General features: G+C 40.3%; 1 protein-coding gene across 1 annotated transcript in view; it reads left to right on the top strand.

Annotated features, from left to right (window-relative positions):
• nrp1 (neuropilin 1) overlaps window positions 1–18,623 on the top strand; it is a 100,396-nt gene that overhangs the window by 22,492 nt on the left and 59,281 nt on the right. The window contains exons 3-4 of the mRNA NM_001100222.1: window positions 11,572–11,753; window positions 16,881–17,108. Coding sequence (NP_001093692.1) covers window positions 11,572–11,753; window positions 16,881–17,108 — 410 coding nt within the window. The remainder of the gene's footprint in view (window positions 1–11,571; window positions 11,754–16,880; window positions 17,109–18,623) is intronic.

An 18,623-nucleotide genomic window follows, 5' to 3' on the forward strand; every position in this document is an offset into this window, starting at 1 on the left:
AATGGCACTGAAGAAAAGCTTTTAGAGAGTGGGGTCTGTGCTCGAATAGTCAGTTGGAAACTTCTTGCTATTTACAGCATAGAGCAGTGGTTGTTGGATTGTTTTAGCTGAAGCCCACCTTGGCGTTGCTTCTCCAAGGTGGACTTGAGCTCAAACCATTTGTTCAGGGCCTCCTTACTGCATAGTAACGTTACAGATATAGGAACATTCTGGCCACTATTCAAGGACAGCAAAGTACATTTTCCCCCTGAATTTTACTCTTTACTGACTTTCAAAAAAGTGTATCAAGAAGACCAAATAGGCATTTCACCCAAGTCTTTTTAACCCCAACTGGCCTTCAGGTTGAGCACCCCTTATGCATGCTCCAAGCCCCCAAGGTGCCAGACCCATAGTTTGGGAACCACTGGCACAAATGGACACTTTCATCGCCTAATCAGCAGCAAGTTTTAGCTTTAGAACAGAAACATAGATCTCAATAAACGCAGTCTTACACCAGCCAATATCTGCCCAAAGCATACTAGGCGCCATACACAATATTGACACATTGATCCTGTTCCGGTCATTTAGACAACAGCCTAAACCAGTGATCCCCAACCAGTGGCTCATAAGCAACATGTTCCTCACCAACTCCTTGAATATAGCTCCCAGTGGCCTCAAAGCAGCTGTTATTTTTTAATTCCTGGCTTGGAGACAAGTTTTAGTTGCATAAAAACCCAGTATCATACCAAAACAAGCCTTCTGTAGGCTGCCAGTTCACATAGGGACTACCAAACAGCCAATCATAGCAGTAAGTGAAGGGGAGCATCGCCTTCTCATCACTTCCCCATCTGCCCATGTACCTATGCACCATAAACTGCCCCTGAACAGACAGTTATTCATAGTACACGGATATCGGTCAAGGCTGAATTTAACCATTTAGCCACCCCTTGCCCCTTGAGTTGTCACCTATGTGATATTATCGTGCTGAACGGGTGGGCCTCCTGCGTCCAGTCTTTGTCCCATATCTGTTCTCATGCTGCATAAAACAGTAATAAAAATATCATGATGTCATTGGAAACCAATTACAACCTCTGCAGGGCAATTAAATCCAAGGAAGAGCAAGCTGTTATGTTCCCGCTGAAAAATATACATGGTGCAAAGTTTTATATATAAATCACTTTAATGAAAATCTCCCTAGGAAGGAAATTGGCAGAACTCTCGGGATAGACTAGTAATTGTTAAGGCTTTGCAATAAATCAGAATTTTTTCTTTTTTTTTTTTTCCCCCAACACAGAAGTCTGCTGGCATTTAATGCTAGAAACTGTACTGTGCTAAGAAGGGCCGATTCTCAGCTCCAATAAAATATTATCTTTATTTGAATTAAGCAAAGTGCAGATTGGGTTTTACATTTCAGGGGAACATGCAGGACTCTATAGAGCCAAGACCTTTTCAGCAAGTTAAAAAGGCGAGTGGGGGCAAAAGGAGGAGGAGGAGGAGGGCGAGGAGGAGTAGGAGGGGAGCATTTGACCTTAAAATTCCCATATGGCACAAGCTAATAAAGACGACATACATTTCAATCATGTAAAGAGGCCTTTTAGCATTTGTAGTATGCCATGAAAGAGGAGGGGATGGTATTTAAAACAAATGGGTTTTTTGCCTGTTGATGTGCAGTGAAAGTGTTTACGTCGAGGCCTTGGCCACGTACAATAGTACAAGACAAGCCTCTTGTTATTCACCAACAGTGGATTCTCTCTCTCACGTCTGCAGGTTAAAATTAACCCATTTTTGCACACACCCTCCAGCGCTAGTCTCCAGTGGCAATAGCAAGATTCCATTCCTTAAAAACCAGTTTCATGCCGATGGATTTTGAATGAGCTTTTTTTTTTTCGGTAAAAAAAAGGCTGAGCGCCGAGGGAGTTGAGAATGAGAACAAGCCATGAAAAACCTATACATCATCTGGACACACAGAATGGAACAGTTCATTAGACAACATTGGCTATCTTCCTCAAAAGCTCATTGCATTACAAAGCTTGTTTGAATAGGGTACATGGCCGGGCGCCAGAATGGGGGGAAACAGAATTCTGACTGTGATTTCCAGTTTTTTTTGTTTTTTTTTACAAAGGGTAATGTGGGACTGGGTGATATAAATATATTATCCTTAGTTAAAAGCAAGGAGTATTAATAATAATAGCTGCACTCAAATACATATAAGTGTTTATTCATTAACCTTGGGCAAACTGCAGGAAAATGCTGCATTCTTTCCCAGCATTCCAGTGTAGTCTCCCAGTCCTAAAGTTGTGCCTGATGCCACTTGCATCTGCAAAATGTGGGCCTTTTTCAGAAATGAGAAGAAAATTGCATGTGGTGATGTTTCCCTGACACGAGATTCATCTGGCTTAGCCGGAAGCACATATTGGGGCACTACTTCTTGTAGATTGTAAGCTCTTTTGGGCAGGGCTCTCTTCACCTCTTGTAACCATATGTTACTCTGTATGTTCAATGTATGAAACCCACTTATTGTTCAGCGCTGCAGAATACGTTGGCGCTTTATAAATAAATGTTAATAATAATAATAATAATACTCAATGGGAGCCTGGTCAAGGCAGTACAGTGCACAAGTGCCCGTTATGTACCTAAATGTTCCAAAACAGAGCACATTGGCACAGAGGGCTAGTGTAGGTGAGCACATACAAGTAGACATTATTCTCATCAGACATTAAGAGTCATAAATAAGTCTATAAAGTTCCAGATACAGTTCTTACAGCATAACCACTTGAGATCCCAGATAGCTTACGTTCACATTTCTGCATATCTATATGTTGCATGGCTAATTATGAGTTAATGCCCACTTCACACTCCATTGGCTCCTATGTAGCTATATAGCATGTCAATGTAAACTGAATGAATTGCTTGAAAAGTATGCAGCATGGGGGTTTTATGGTGTCTGGTTTTATGATGTGGAAAGCCTAGGTGGCTGTCATAGCATCAGGTCCTTCTGTTCTTGTACAAAAAGGAAGCTCTTTCCCTTTCTTCAGTAAGACACCATCCTATTACTGGGGAGGAGGAGGAGGAGGGACTTGACCTAGCCAATTACTTCCCACCAAGCCAAGCTGGAGATCGCCAGTAAAGAGAGAGTTGTTACACATAAAAGACAAGTTACATCATGCTGATGGGCCTATCACTGGGTTCAGCAGTAAGTTCTTCTCCTTAAAGTGTCTCACATTACTGGTTTGTACAGTAAAGGTTAATTACAAGGCCGTGGGCCTACAGAAAATAATAATTGCTGAAATCATTTGAACACCTTGTAATGTGCTAAACCCAAACCTTCTCGTTCCTCTGCCATTGTAAATTCTGTAGTAAATTGGAACGTTTTACTGGTAAGGTCCTTCATATAGAATAGTGATTAATAAACCTCACAGCTCCAACAATTATTACTAATTAATCAGTGGATAAAACCTAGCAAATGGAATGCCCAGAGGCAGTGGCGCTTAATGGCCGCACAAATCAGCTCTCCTATTTCATTGAAATAAAAAAGAATTACAGGATGGTGATATTATTTTAATGCAAACCATTCTCCCATTCCCACATTCACATGGATCCCCATCTCGCTCGCTTATCCTACTAATTAAATTTTTTTTTTTCCGAGATTCAGCATTACGTACTAAAAGCACTAATTCTAATCATTAAATCAGTTGGGTACATCAAAGGAGACACTTAATGGATTTAGATTTTTTTATATCCACAATTAAACGGTTATTCCTGTCTAATTGTGCTAATTACGTTATTTTAGCTGTGTTGGCGCAGGAAATCTCCAGTAGGGGGTTGAAGAAATGAAAGTGCAAACTGGGTGCCAGCTATGGCCGAAGGTGGCAGAGTTGGCATTGGAACAACATTGGCAACTTTATCTTTGAGGTCTAATAAAAGAAATACCTTTGATTTAGCTTAGATTGTATATATATATATGTGTGTGTGTATAAATCCTTATAGACAGGCCCAGATTTGTGGTGAGGCTAGAAAGGCCCTGGCCTAGGACGGCCCAGCCGCACCTGAACTTTGCTCCGCGCTTATGCACAATCCTGAGCGAGGGAAGGGGGACAGGGGAAGGGAGGAGCCTCTGGGCGCCGTAACTAGAAATCCAGCGTTGCTTATAGATAGTAAGCTCTTTTGGACAAGACCCTCTTCACTAGTGATGAGCGAATTGTTTCGCCAGGCATGGATTCTCAGCGAATTTCCGCATTTTGCCATTGATGAATTGTTTTGCGAAACCGTGAAAATTCGCTGCGGAAAAATTTGTTGCGCTAATTTTTTTTGTTGCGCATCAAATTGGGTGGTCAAAAAAGGGTGCGGCGGTGGCAAAAAAGGGCGTGGTCATGCATAAAAGGCGTGGTCATGCAAAAAAGGCGTGGCTGTGTCAAAAATGGGCGTGGTCGTGTAAAAAAAAACCCGGGTGACAAAAAAAAAAATAGCCGCGGGCGGCAAAAAAATTTGCGCCCAAATGCGTTTCGCTAATTTTTTGGCGCTCTATGTTAATGTTTGAGCGGCTAGCACCCAAAATCTACAATATATGGCCATAGTGATTGTACTTATTTTTTTAGAAAAAATTGCATGGGTGAGAAAATCTGTAACTTTGGATCAGAGAAGCGTGTGGGGAGGGAGTTTTGAAAAGACGATGAGCTTTGAGAAAGATTGAATAGAGTTGGGACCCCCAGAATGTTGGGGGGTATACATATACCAGTTTTCTAACGGAGTACAGTTGCTGCGGAGCCTAGAGTTGCTTTGTAAAAGGTTCAACCTGCACCTCAGTGTTCCTTTAGTAGATTAAACCATTTTAATCTGGCATTTAGTATGAGTGGCAGGAAGGAAGTAGATAAATCAAACCGAAAACAGGAAATACATTCCTTAGGACAAGCAGAAAACAATTCTTCACTGTTTTTATAAGCTCATTGATGCTGTTGTGCAGTCGCGACTGTAGTAATACTAAGCATTGATCTAATAAATGACAAATGCTGACTATCCAGCTGCACAAATAGCAAACCTTTGCTAGTTTCAACTTTTGGACCTATCGTTTAATCAAGAGGCAGAAGATCTAAATGACAAAACTTTATTCCGTGGAAGGTTATCGGGAAGGAGTACTTTGGCTTTGAAAGGGAGAGATTTTGCAAATGACTTTATAATACATAGCAGATGGTATATTCTCACTAGGACACTGTACTTACAGGAGTAATGGGGCTTTCCTGCGAGCGCTGTAGATAACAGCTTGATAGCATTATCAATGGGTTTCAAAATTGCATGGTTTAAAGAAAAATTACCATTTGACCCCAGAAAAGGGTCAACTTTGTTCAGGGTGGGGCCAAGGAAAGTATTTGGGGCGCCAATTACTATGGTTCAACCTGCAGTTCTCTAGCTTATATTTAACTCCATCTTTTAATGTTCCCTGATGGCTTTAAACTGCTGGTAGGTGCTGAGAGTAATAGTTTTACAACAGCTGCCTCTGGGTAGCCCTGATGTTAAAGGGGAAGTACTCCTTAGAATCAACTCCTTAGCATGTAGACATTGTTGTGACACAACCTGGAATTTGTGCTTTAAAATGAATTGTCTTTTTTTCCTGCCTGTCATTTTTTCACAGTTTGCACCCCTTAATATATTATAGCTGGTTGCTGGGGTCAGCCATGCCCAGCAACCAGAAAACAATTTTATTCTGATTTAAAAATGTACCTTTATTTTTCTTTTTCTCATTTCTGATAAGACCCTTTCCAATGTATCTTAGAGCCTGTCATGTAAACCACTGCCCGGTTGCTAAGGTAGGCAGCACCCTAGCAGCCGGGTATACAGTTTAAATGCCAAACTGAAGAGCTGCAAAATAAATCTAGAATCTAAAATTACATAAAAATAAAACCAGCTGCAATTTTCCTTGGAAGCATTGGTGTAACTGTAGAGGGCAGCTGACCCTGCTGCCTGGGGGGGACCCACAGAAAGGGCACCCTGTAAAAACTCTGCAGTTTCCCCTTTCCATGCAGGGACACGGCACCCATGGTTATGGGCAGTAGGGTGCTCTGTGGGTGTTGGTGGGGCTCAGGGATTGGGAGTCATGCACCTGCTTAGAATATTGCTGTTAATGGATACTATTGCAGGCAATTCCCTAAAATGAGATGAATTTGTGGGGTGCAATGAAGTTTGCTTACTATCCCACTGCATGCAACACCCCAAGACCCCAGATAGGGTGGGGCATGTATCAGTCGCTTCTGCTTGCCCTCTACTAATGGCAGCCTGACTCTAGAGAATAATAACAATTATATAGAAGTACAGGAAGCAAAGACAATCAGACGTTGAGGCGCATTAGAATCCCTGGAATGTACTGTGTCCCCACTAGGTAGCATCTGATGTTGCATGCTTTCCTTTCATTAAAATGATGATATTTGGTGTTGTCAGTAATGGCAGACATGCTTGTGCAGATGGGGCTGCCAGAGACCCCGTGTTGAACTTCATTATTTATCATAGCAGAATGTGCAGACATATTGTATGTATTGCATGCCTGGCGGAGAGAAGGGAAACACACTTTCTACTCTGGCTCTGGGTTTTCCAAACGAAGCTTTGTCTGAATTCGAATAAAATTATAACTAAACATAATTTCATATGGCAATGAGATCAGGGCTTTTTATCCCGGCTGGGTCATGCCTTTTGTGTTTGTTTAGGTGTTTGGAAAGCAGGAGCCGCGCCGGATTTTGTGAGCGCCGAGGCCTCAAGCATAAAAAGAATAACAGGGCCTTTGCCTTCCAGTCTTAGGCTTTATTTCTAGGGGCTAAAAAATGCCTGAATAGATCAAATACTCTTGCATCAGGAAGACACCAACGCTTGGTTAAACGTTCCAATAATTACTTAACGGAAAATATCCTGTAAGCCTTGGAATAATAATATTTTCCATTTATTTTTCCTTAAAGAGATAAGGGAGAATGAAAGCTCTGCGTATTATCAGCATCGCACATTCCTTCTGCGCATATTTCCATTTGTACCTCAGGTCAGTGGCACGTGGAGAGATAAAATGGATGGAATTGTTTCATGTTGAAGTGCGTGGAAGACATCACGGGGGAAAGCAACTATGCTTCCAAGTTCCTTGGGTTTTATTTCCATTGGCCCCTAGAAAAACACCCTGGGACTTATTTACTGGCACTGAATCAAGTATAGGTTCCCAATGAGAACGCCATCTTCTCTGCTGGTCCTTTATCTGCTCCTGGGTCCTTTTTTGCCTGTGTTTTCCCTATAGAGAAGGATTAAAGAGTTTCTTTCAGCTACAAGACACATAGACAACCCTTTAATGTTTCTCCTGCAGCATTTCTAAGGCCTGATATCCCCCTAAATAAACCTCCCCGTGTTATTAAGCATAGTTTGATGTGCAGAGTCCCTGGGTTTTTTTGCTAAATATACAGCATTGCCTGCCTAGCAGCATCTTATTGTCAGACACAGCTTTGCCATTGGAAATTGCACTGCCGAGCTCACCTGGCATCATTAGCAAAGAGCCGGAGGCTGATACACGGATACAGCCAGAACTCAGGGCTATACGGCAGCCTGTGCCGCTCTGCAAGGGATGGAATCCAGCTCAGCTACTTATAATACAGAAGAATACATTATATTTGGCATTGTTTAGATCGACAGACCTGGCATGACCCTGTTTATTAATAAGAAAATGTGTGAGCTGCCATCGTCTGAAATGGTTTAATTTAATTATAGACTTTTTTTATAAGGCTACTTTTATAATTGATGAAGACCTGACACCTTCCTAACCCGTCTTTTGTTTCAATTTCAATTCAATCCATTAGTCTTCTCCAGGTTTTCATTCCCCATGATACATGCAGCTTGACCCTGAACTACTCCAAAATATGCCAACTTTCAGCCTCAATAGGGGACCGTAGCTAATAACAATAAACAAATAAACATTTCTGCAACACTGTCCCATCTCTACCATCTCACCTGTCATTCTTATTCATCCAGCACTAGAGGAAAGGGGCCCAGGGCCGAACAAGATGGCAGCACAACCCCCCTCTCTTACAAAAAGTCCATCTCCAATTTCTAGCTTGCCGCCCCTGATTAACTGCAACTCCCAGTACACCCTGACAACTAAATTTAGATACTTCAAGTCATAGCAGACTCAGTAAGGGTCAATAAAATAATACATATTAATTGCTTCGTAATGTATTATATATATATGTATTATTTTCTAAGGGTATTACTTATTCTGACAGCAGATTTGCTCTAGCAACTGTGAATTGCTTGGTCCCATAAACTTGCACCCCAAACCCCTCCAGTCTGTGTCTGAAGCTTCTTTCGAGATGGGGTTCCACCATGCAATACAATAGATCTTGCTGCTCAGAACAGAAAAGCCTATGGCTATAAATGTGGGAGCCCATCCATATGGGAGGCACACAGTTTTAACATGTAGAAATATCAGTGATGGTTGAGGGCCCCCCTCAGTGCCTCAGTGCCATTTGGCACATTAGTGTAGGTATGTTCCATGAGAACTTATTGTCTGATCTTTCATTTGGCATGAGTTCTATATATGTAAGGGTTTATTTAGAGTTTTAGCAATATACCAAGTTATTCTGTATTAAACAGAGCAATGTATTTAATAAGACCAGGCATTAATGAGTGTGAACCTACCCAATGAAAGGTGCACAATTTATGCCTCATTCTAGGCTTTTGCCAAAGAGATAGTGGAAAATTGTAGCTTGGCCATTTACTACACACAGTTACAGGAAGCGAGCCTTAAGCCTGCAATCATTCCTCTTTTTATGGGCAGCATGAGTTTATTGAGAAATAATATAAGTGCGGTCCTTATCACTTGAGCAAAAAAATGTTCATTGCATGCAGAAAGTCCTTAATAGTTTTTAACTTCCAACCCATTTTCTATGAATTCGCAATAACACGACATATCTGGCTGGCACAAAGACCAATGGCGGCTATAGAAGTCCCATGTATCAGATAAATTGGAGTGGATTCAATAATCCCACGTATGCTAATGTTTATGACCCCATCAGTGTCACTTTCTTTTCTTTTTGATGCTCAGCAATACTGGAATTGAAATTAACTTGATGAGGTAATGTTTTCTCTTCTTGCTTTTTTTTTTTTTCTCTAACCATAGCCGAAACCATTACCTTTCCACTCTAACCAGTGATATCATCCCCTGCTAGAATCCCACGGGGCGCTGCTAAACATACATCTTGTTTTATTGAGGGACTGGATACAAGATTGCCGAAGAAGGCATTTACCATCATAAATACATTTATTGTCTGGGATGGCAGGAGAGCTGCCTGCGAGGGATGCAATTTTGCTATTATGGAAATAGATTCGGAGCTTGACTTTTACGGCCTTAACTTTGTGCATAAATACGATTCCAGGACTAACGGGGAGGAGGGGGGGGATCCCATTACTCTTTTAACTTGAGACATAAATGGCTTGATTAATTTAATTTTGAAATAGTAGCATTTTTTTAAAGGATGTGTATTCTGGGGAAATGAGATTTTTACATTTTATTTTACATGGCGGTATGGTAACATTCTACATGGATTAACTCGTGAGTAATAGCAACACTTATCCTGTAAAATAATAACATCTTGCCGATTGTAACATCACCACTGTGCGTTTGTGTTCGGTATAACAGTAATATTTATTTATAAGGTTTACAATCAACGTCATCGTTCATTTATTGTAATTAGTACTGCAGGGACATAAATCTTTAAACTAAGAAGGAGGTTTAAAGGCACAGTCCCACATACAGTGGATTAAAGAACCGGTGGTGACTAGGGCCATGATCCTTTGGGAACCATAAGTGTTAGAGAGGCTGAAATGTTACTCTGGGACCCATGGAGCGTAAGTGGCACCACAGGTACAAGAGATTGCAGTTTCATGATACCTGAAATACAGGTATAAGACCCATTATCGGGACCAAGGGTATTCCGGATAAGGGGTCTTTCCATAATTTGGATCTCCATACCTTAAGTCTACTAAAAAATCAATTAAACATTAATTAAACCCAATAGGACTGTACTGCCCCCAATAAGGGGTAATTATATCTTAGTTGGGATCAAGTACAGGTACTGTTTTATTATTACAGAGAAAAGGGAATCATTTAACCATTAAATAAACCCAATAGGGCTGTTCTGCCCCAATAAGGGGTAATTATATCTTAGTTGGGATCAAGTACAGGTACTGTTTTATTATTACAGAGAAAAGGGAATCATTTAACCATTAAATAAACCCAATAGGACTGTTCTGCCCCATTAAGGGGTAATTATATCTTAGTTGGGATCAAGTACAGGTACTGTTTTATTATTACAGAGAAAAGGGAATCATTTAACCATTAAATAAACCCAATAGGGCTGTTCTGCCCCCAATAAGGGGTAATTATATCTTAGTTGGGATCAAGTACAGGTACTGTTTTATTATTATAGAGAAAAGGGAATCATTTAACCATTAAATAAACCCAATAGGGCTGTTCTGCCCCATTAAGGGGTAATTATATCTTAGTTGAGATCAAGTACAGGTACTGTTTTATTATTATAGAGAAAAGGGAATCATTTAACCATTAAATAAACCCAATAGGACTGTTCTGCCCCATTAAGGGGTAATTATATCTTAGTTGAGATCAAGTACAGGTACTGTTTTATTATTATAGAGAAAAGGGAATCATTTAACCATTAAATAAACCCAATAGGGCTGTTCTGCCCCAATAAGGGGTAATTATATCTTAGTTGGGATCAAGTACAGGTACTGTTTTATTATTACAGAGAAAAGGGAATCATTTAACCATTAAATAAACCCAATAGGGCTGTTCTGCCCCCAATAAGGGGTAATTATATCTTAGTTGGGATCAAGTACAGGTACTGTTTTATTATTACAGAGAAAAGGGAATCATTTAACCATTAAATAAACCCAATAGGGCTGTTCTGCCCCCAATAAGGATTAATTATATCTTAGTTGGGATCAAGTACAGGTACTGTTTTATTATTACAGAGAAAAAGGGAATCAGTTTTAAAATTCTTAATTATTTGATTAAAATGGAGTCTAAGGGAGACGGGCTTTCCGTAATTCAGAGCTTTCTGGGTAACGGGTTTCCGGATAAGGGATCCCATACCTGTACCAGGAGATCAACGGGCTTTTAGAGAACAAGCACAGGAGTCAAATTGGTTTCTCTTGTTTTAGAAGCATCTTTCTGTGTGTAGAGATGACACTGTGTCTGAGAATGACTGAGCTTCCTCATCAGGATAAATCACTATTTCTTAACTACAGTTGTTGTGTTCTCACCATGAGTAATTTCCTCATTTTGTGGTCTTATTTAGACCACAAAATGGTCTGCCCCCGTCAACAATGATGTCAACCATCTGTCATTTACACTCTTAAATTTTGAATACTTGTATTCTTCGGCTATTGGGGGTTGCTGGGAACTGCTGTTGACATGATTTTTAGTGCTGCAAGCTTGGAATGGTTGTACATATGTTGCTATACTTACGTATTTACATTTTATCCCCTACCATTCCTTTCCCACCAGTCTCTCTATGTTTTCTCTGTATAAACTCCTGTTATTCTTGTGTTTCTCTGCAGATATGACTATGTAGAAGTGATTGATGGGGACAATGCCAGTGGTCAATTATTAGGAAAATTTTGTGGAAAGATTGCTCCTTCTCCTCTCGTCTCTACTGGACCTTCTATATTCATCCGGTTTGTCTCTGACTACGAAACCCACGGAGCCGGATTTTCAATCCGCTATGAAGTTTTCAAAACAGGTCAGTACAAGAGTAGTCACTGAATGACACAGAATTATATCATCAATATAATCACCAGAGTTTTGGACATGGTTCCTAATCTGTAAGGCTTGGCCCTAGTAAGGGGGGCAGTAGTAGGGGAACCCAGATTGATAGCCAAATAGCCTGAGAAACAGGGTAGGACGTGAGGGTAAATGCTTATTTAGAAGTGGCCATACATCGGAGATTTCAGCTGCCAATCTGAGTTCTTTAGACCGATTCAGCAGTTTATATGCCCAAGTACAGGGGCCCCCTATTGGGCTTCAATGATTGATATGTGACGGAAAATCATCCAGGTGTCGATTGGGCAGGTTTGAATTTCCTGTTGGACTGGGGACGGACTGAGCATCAGCTCATTGATGTGGCCCTCAGTCTGACGGCTCATATGCCCGTCATTGTAATTCAATATCACGGGCCTTAGGTGAGCATATTGGGATAAGATCTGCTCGTTTGGCATGTATGGCCGCCATCAATTGTTGGATATCTCTACAACTATAAAAGAGTGACTTTTATGACCACAGTTTCATAAATTTGTAACCTTGTTAGGACTTATGGGGCCCAACGAAATATTCCATAAACATTACAACAGCGCCTTTTGAGGTCATTCTTTAATTGTATAGTTCTGCTGAAGTCTAAGGAGAATCACCATCTAACTTGTACGAATACATGGATTCTTACCTATTTTTTCCACACCAAGACCTCTTTGACTTATCATATTCAACACCCGGCGCCTGAGCATTAATGATATCTTTACCGAAATTACATCGGGTTATAGGGTTTTCATTATTGTAATGCGTTTTACATTACCCCCAGAGAATAAATATTTACTAGAGCGATTGCAATGCAATTAATCTAAAAGAGGAAACATGTTAAATGGAACATTCTGGTACCAAGCCTTGAGCGCTCTAAACACAATAAACTGCACGTTTCTGTTCAAGGTAAGTAGGCTGTTCTTATAAACAGAGCGTATTGTTCCTTTAAGCAGGGCATTGTGAGGTTACAATAGCTGAAGGTGACGTTAAGACAATTTATTTAATAGATGGCAAGGTGTTATGTGAATGCATTCTAGTGGGAACAATTGCTCCCTAATTAGCCTCTTATTATTTTAAACACTGAGGAAAAAAATAACCTCTAAGTAACTAGGGAATGTTACAGTAGATTGTTATTCTGTAGCGCCACGGAGTGGGGTTGATGCCGGGCCCTGGCCCCATTAGCCGAGGCCGTGATCTAACTGGTTGAACTCTTCTACTGATGCCACAAGGTCACGGCCAATTGCAGAGCATCAACCAGACACAATACAGTAGGAAATAATCTAATATAACTGAAGGGCAGCGTTTCCCAGTCTGCTAACACAACACATGGCCCAACAATTCAGGCTAGAAATAAGGGTAGTGTATTTAGGAGAGGGTTAAATTCAAAGGCAATATGCTGCCAGGTGGGAGAACACACACAGATCTACCATTAGTGAAGGGGTGCTGCAATGGGCACCTTTGATTCTAAATATGATCGTTTTACATGTGCTTACAGTATTTTGCTTATAAACATAATGGAAAAGACAAATTAAAATTACATCTTGCTCTTGGGTGGGAGAAAACAGATCCATATCGTCCAAGGCAGAACTACCATTAGTGTTATACATGAAAGTGAGCTGCAATGGGGATTTAAGCCCCCTAAGTTCTAAATATGGATTTACATGTCCCTTATCCGGTAACCCGTTATCCAGAAAGCTCCGAATTACAGAAAGCCTGTATCCCATAGACTCCATTTTAATCAAATAATTCAGAATTTGAAAACTGATTTCCTTTTTCTCTGTAATAATAAAACAGTACCTTGTAATTGATCCCAACTAAGATATAATTAATCCTTACTGGATGCAAAACAATTCTATTGGGTTTAATAAATGTTTTATTGATTTTTTAGTAGACTTAAGGTATGGAGATCCAAATTATAGAAAGACCCCTTATCTGGAATATCCTTGGTCCCGAGCATTCTGGATAACGGGTCCTGTACCTGTACTGTGAAATGGAGCTGCCTGCTTTCATGTAACATAATAAGTCACCACTCCCGGTGCCCTGTTGTAAGGCTCTTGTAAACCGCAGCATGGTATTGCCGTAAAAGATCCAAAAAGGAGCTTTTATATTTCTCTACCCGTGAATAGGAAAATCAGGGCTGGAGTTAACAGGACAATATGAGCAAGTAAAACTGTGATTGCCTACCTTTATACAGGCAGCCCCGCTGAATTAAACCATAACACGTTTTATGACTGCCCTGTAAATAAACCCCAGTGCAGCTCTGCTTTGTGTGATTGGTATAGCCAAGGTACATCAAGTCTCCTAATAACATTCTGAGCCTGCCCGACTAGCTTCTTAACAGCAGCCTGACAAGACAATCTTGGAAGCTCGTTTCTCAAAGTCGGAGAGATAAGCAGTTCTGCTATTGAGAGATTTCATAAGGAATAATACGAGGAATCCATTATTGCAGCTCTAAACCTGTGGCTCAGAGTCAAGATTGAGTGACAATTAGGCGCTGGATAAAAACAGGCGAGAAATGATTGCCTGGCGCACAGCAAACAAAGCGCTGGTAGGCGAGTAATTGGAATATTCATTGGGAAAATTAGGGGATATCATAAAGGCCGAGAAAAAAATGTAAAAATATACATTCTGTGGGAGAACAAAGGGGAGTTAGAATCCCGGCAGGAAGAGGGTATATTTTCTGTAATTGGGTATATTTTCTGTAATTAAATTTTAATGCTGTGTATGTGTGTCTGTGGGACTTCATCTATTTAAAGCATATATTTACCTTCATTAATTGTTAATACATTATCATGTGAGTGTGACAAGCAAGCAGTAAGTGCAGGCAGCCCTGTTTATGATAAACAGGTGGATTTGTAGGAAATCATTAAAGTTGAGGAGACTGCCTCATACAGATAAAAGTAAACAAAAAGAATTCTGGGAATGAATTCCAAACTCCTAACAAAAAATCCCATTTACATGGGTTTATCCTATAGGCTAAAGCTCACACTCTGGGTTTTAAAGCAGAAGCCAGGACAATAGCTGATCAGATTCCCAACTACAGACTAGTTTCGCCTTTCTTGGGGCTCATCAGTGTAGTGCCTAAGCTGATCAGAAAACCCTGCACTACACTGATGAGCTTTAAGAAAGGTGAAACCGGTCTGTAGTTGGGAATCTGATCAGCTATTATCCTGGCTTCTGCTTTAAACCCAGTGGGTGAGCTTTAGCCGATAGGATAAACCCATGTAAATGGGATTTTTGTTAGGAGTTTAGGAAATGTCATAAAGCATGTCCCATAGTGACTCTGCAGTTGGCTACTTTAGTCTTGACGCAGTCCACTGCAATCCTTAGAATTTCCTTTTTCTCATACATACAGACACCGAGCCCCACCGAATGAACCTGCTAACTCTGCACTCACCCATTATTAATATATATATATATATAAAGTCAAGCTGTGTGTCCGCACTCTAAACCAGTTCGACAGATGGGTGCTGAAGTCAAAATATGTAAATACCTATAAACAGGACCAGCTCACCATTTCACAGCAATTCTTCTATTTATCCATTCACTGTGCGTTCCAACGTTTCGGTCCCTCTTGGGACCTTTATCAAGGACCGAAACATTGGAACGCACGGTGAATGATTAAATCGAAGAATTGCTGTGAAATGGTGTGCTGGTCCTGTTTATATGTATATATTGGTTTGTCCCTGAAGAAGAGTACAGTCATTAAAACTTTTTTCACTAATTGCTAAGTCCTTGTGTGTGCGGCTCTCTGTCCTTATATATATATATATATATACAGAAACAAAAATTTTTTTATACAGACAGTAAGCTGCACACACAGGGACTTTGCAAAAAAATCACAAATTTATTAGAACAAAGAAAAAAGTCCTATATATATATATATGTATAAAGGAGATTAAGACATTCTGTGCATTAGGATACTTAAAAATTCCCTCTCCTGTGAGGTGTAACCCAACTCGAAAAATGCGTTTCTTTCTGTATGTTTCTCTTGCTTTTAAAAAGGGGAAAGTTCTGGAAGCATGACTTGTTAAATTCTTTAACTAGTTAGCGATACCCTAGTAAGTGATGCCTGATGGCGGCTGACTTCATGCCACTCCGTCTGTAATCAGGCCGTTTATCATGTCAGCCCCAACCACCACACTTTACTGCGGCACCTGTGTCAACACCACCCCCTCGAATATACTCCCTCGCCCTGGATACAACTAAGAATTACCTTTCACATTAACTTTTGACAAAGAGGCAGAGGTCACATCTGGCAGTGTTTGCTGCTGTAAGAACATAAAGAAAAATCTTGAACCTCCGAGTCCTCTTTTCCAAAAGATATTTCTTTAATTCCACAGTAAAGTGCTGTCAAGCCGAAGATTTAAAAGATTTAACTTTCAAGGGCCCAATAACTCCTTCTCTGTGGAGATGTCAAGATGTTCTTAACTTACTTTGTTTAGTTGCTCCCATATGACTTCATGTTTGTCACAAGCTTTCAATTGAATCTCTTTTGATGTTGAAATTGGATATGACATTCAACGTGACATTGATTAGCAAATTGGTCAAGGCATATTAATAAAAAACATTGTTTGGTATGTGGGGGAGCAGGAGATTTATATGGTGGTTAATGTCTAAAAATAGTGAGATTCCCTAGTTCCCATGGCATTTGGATAATTAAAGGGGTATGTTCAAATGATGTTGCTCCCAGCGGCCTCAACGTAGGTGCCATTTTTACATTTCTGGCTTGGAGACAAGTTTTGGAAGCCCAGAGACACAGTTTTACTCCAAGCAGAACCTCCAGCAGCCACATGGGGCTACCAAATAGCCAATCACAGCCCTTATTTGGCTCACCAACACTTTTACATCTGAGTGTGGCTCTCAAATAAAAAAGGTTGGGGTTCCCTGACTTAGGGTAAGATATGCAGTGTTATTCAGCGTCCTAGATGATCCCAAACCTCTAGAAGGGTGACTACTGGGAAAGTGCTTTTATGTTTGTAACCCAGTAATGAGCAATGTAGGACCTGACCAAATGTTGAACTACAAGGAATAGCTAAAACCCACTAACCAATGCATTGCTTCTCTGTGTTCTTAGGTCCAGAATGCTCCAGAAATTTTACATCATCCAATGGAGTGATAAAGTCTCCAAAATATCCAGAGAAGTACCCAAACGCTTTGGAATGTACCTATATCATCTTTGCACCCAAGATGCTAGAAATCGTCCTGGAATTTGAAAGCTTTGAATTAGAGCCTGATGCCAATGCACCTGTGGGACAGATGTGCAGATATGACTGGCTGGGAATTTGGGATGGATTCCCAGGTGGTAAGTCAATGAAGCTTGAAATAAATAGGAAGTAGTGGAAGTTAATGTGTGCTTTATGTATGAGCCGTTTTTATGGGTTTTAGGAGAATTATTACCCAAATATAACATTTTCCATAAACAAATATGTTGGATAGCTGGTTGATATTGTGGTTATGAGATAGTATTATGTATTAGTTACGTTGTCACTTCTCTAATATTTTTCCATGATAATTGGCTGGAAAAGGTCTATAAGGTAAAACCAACAAATGTACTGTAGATAGAAAAGCATGATAATGCTTTTATATTATAGTTACATATCTGCCTATGAATGGGAGCTGCATTTAGCTTGCCTTAGCTATCTTATAGGGTAGGGGAAGAAGCCATCAAATTAACAACTGCTATAATTAGAATTGACAAGGGGGCCTCCTGTCAGTTTGATTTTCCAAACATTTCATAGCCAAATACTAAACTAGACTGGTAATGGGTTATTGAAAAAACCAAGAGGATAAAATAACACTAATGGTAGTATCAAAGAACCAGAACATTCCCCGGTCAAGTACACTTGTAAATGTAGATCAATCAGACATCACACAGCAAGTAGCTCTGCAGGATAATGTTCTTATTCAAATAAACAAAACAGTTTAGCAAGTACTTAAACCGGAAGCCTTTATGTCAATTTCACGTGTGCCAGATAAAGGGACCTCAGCTACTAAGACCATCTGTGTAGTGTGTGTCATCTCTGGAACTGCCAAACTGAGCCTGGGTAGTCCTACACATATCCGCCCCAGACACCAATCCCAGTCTGACCCCCTTGGGAACTCCTTTCCAAATTAAACTTGTGTTGCACACGTTGGTAATGTCATTTTGTTGGTACAAAACTTACTAGAAAATAGCGAGAATTTCATTTTGTGGTCAGTTGTAGCAAAGTGAGCCAGGCAGTGATTAATATATGTGGTATTTGACCCCAAGAGTCAATGAAAAGGGGAAATAACATGGAGATGCCCATTTCCTAAACAAGCTGGAAAATATAAACTGTTTCTCAATCAGCCAAGGGCGTTGCACAATCCTACAGAAAGGATGCCATGATCATCCTTATATGATGGCCAGATCTTACTGTGCCTATATGGATGCCTGGACCTTGTGGCTTGTTGTTTTAGGCCTTTGAATGGTTTTTATGTTCTTGATGGTCTAGTCAAAGTTCTACTAATTCTGTGACTGGCTTTAGTTTACTTTAGATTATATGCTGTTGGGCTTCAGATTGGTTTGTCTGTTGGGAGGTTGTAATGCTCTATTTGGCTTCAGTCTGGTTTAGCCATGCAAATAATCTAATGATCTGATTGGTCTAGACATGCAAAACAGTTAATGCTTTGATTGCCCTTAGGCTGGTCTATGTAGGTAAAGGATCTACATTACTGGCTTCAGGGCTAGCCATTTAATGGATCTAATGACCTAACTGATCTGGTCATGCAAAGGTTCTAAAGTTTTGAGTGATTGGATTTCCATTGGTCTAGCCATGCAGAGGTTCTAGTGCAGTTT

This window comes from Xenopus tropicalis, chromosome 6 (assembly GCF_000004195.4).
Source record: "Xenopus tropicalis strain Nigerian chromosome 6, UCB_Xtro_10.0, whole genome shotgun sequence".
NCBI classification, from domain to species: domain Eukaryota; kingdom Metazoa; phylum Chordata; class Amphibia; order Anura; family Pipidae; genus Xenopus; species Xenopus tropicalis.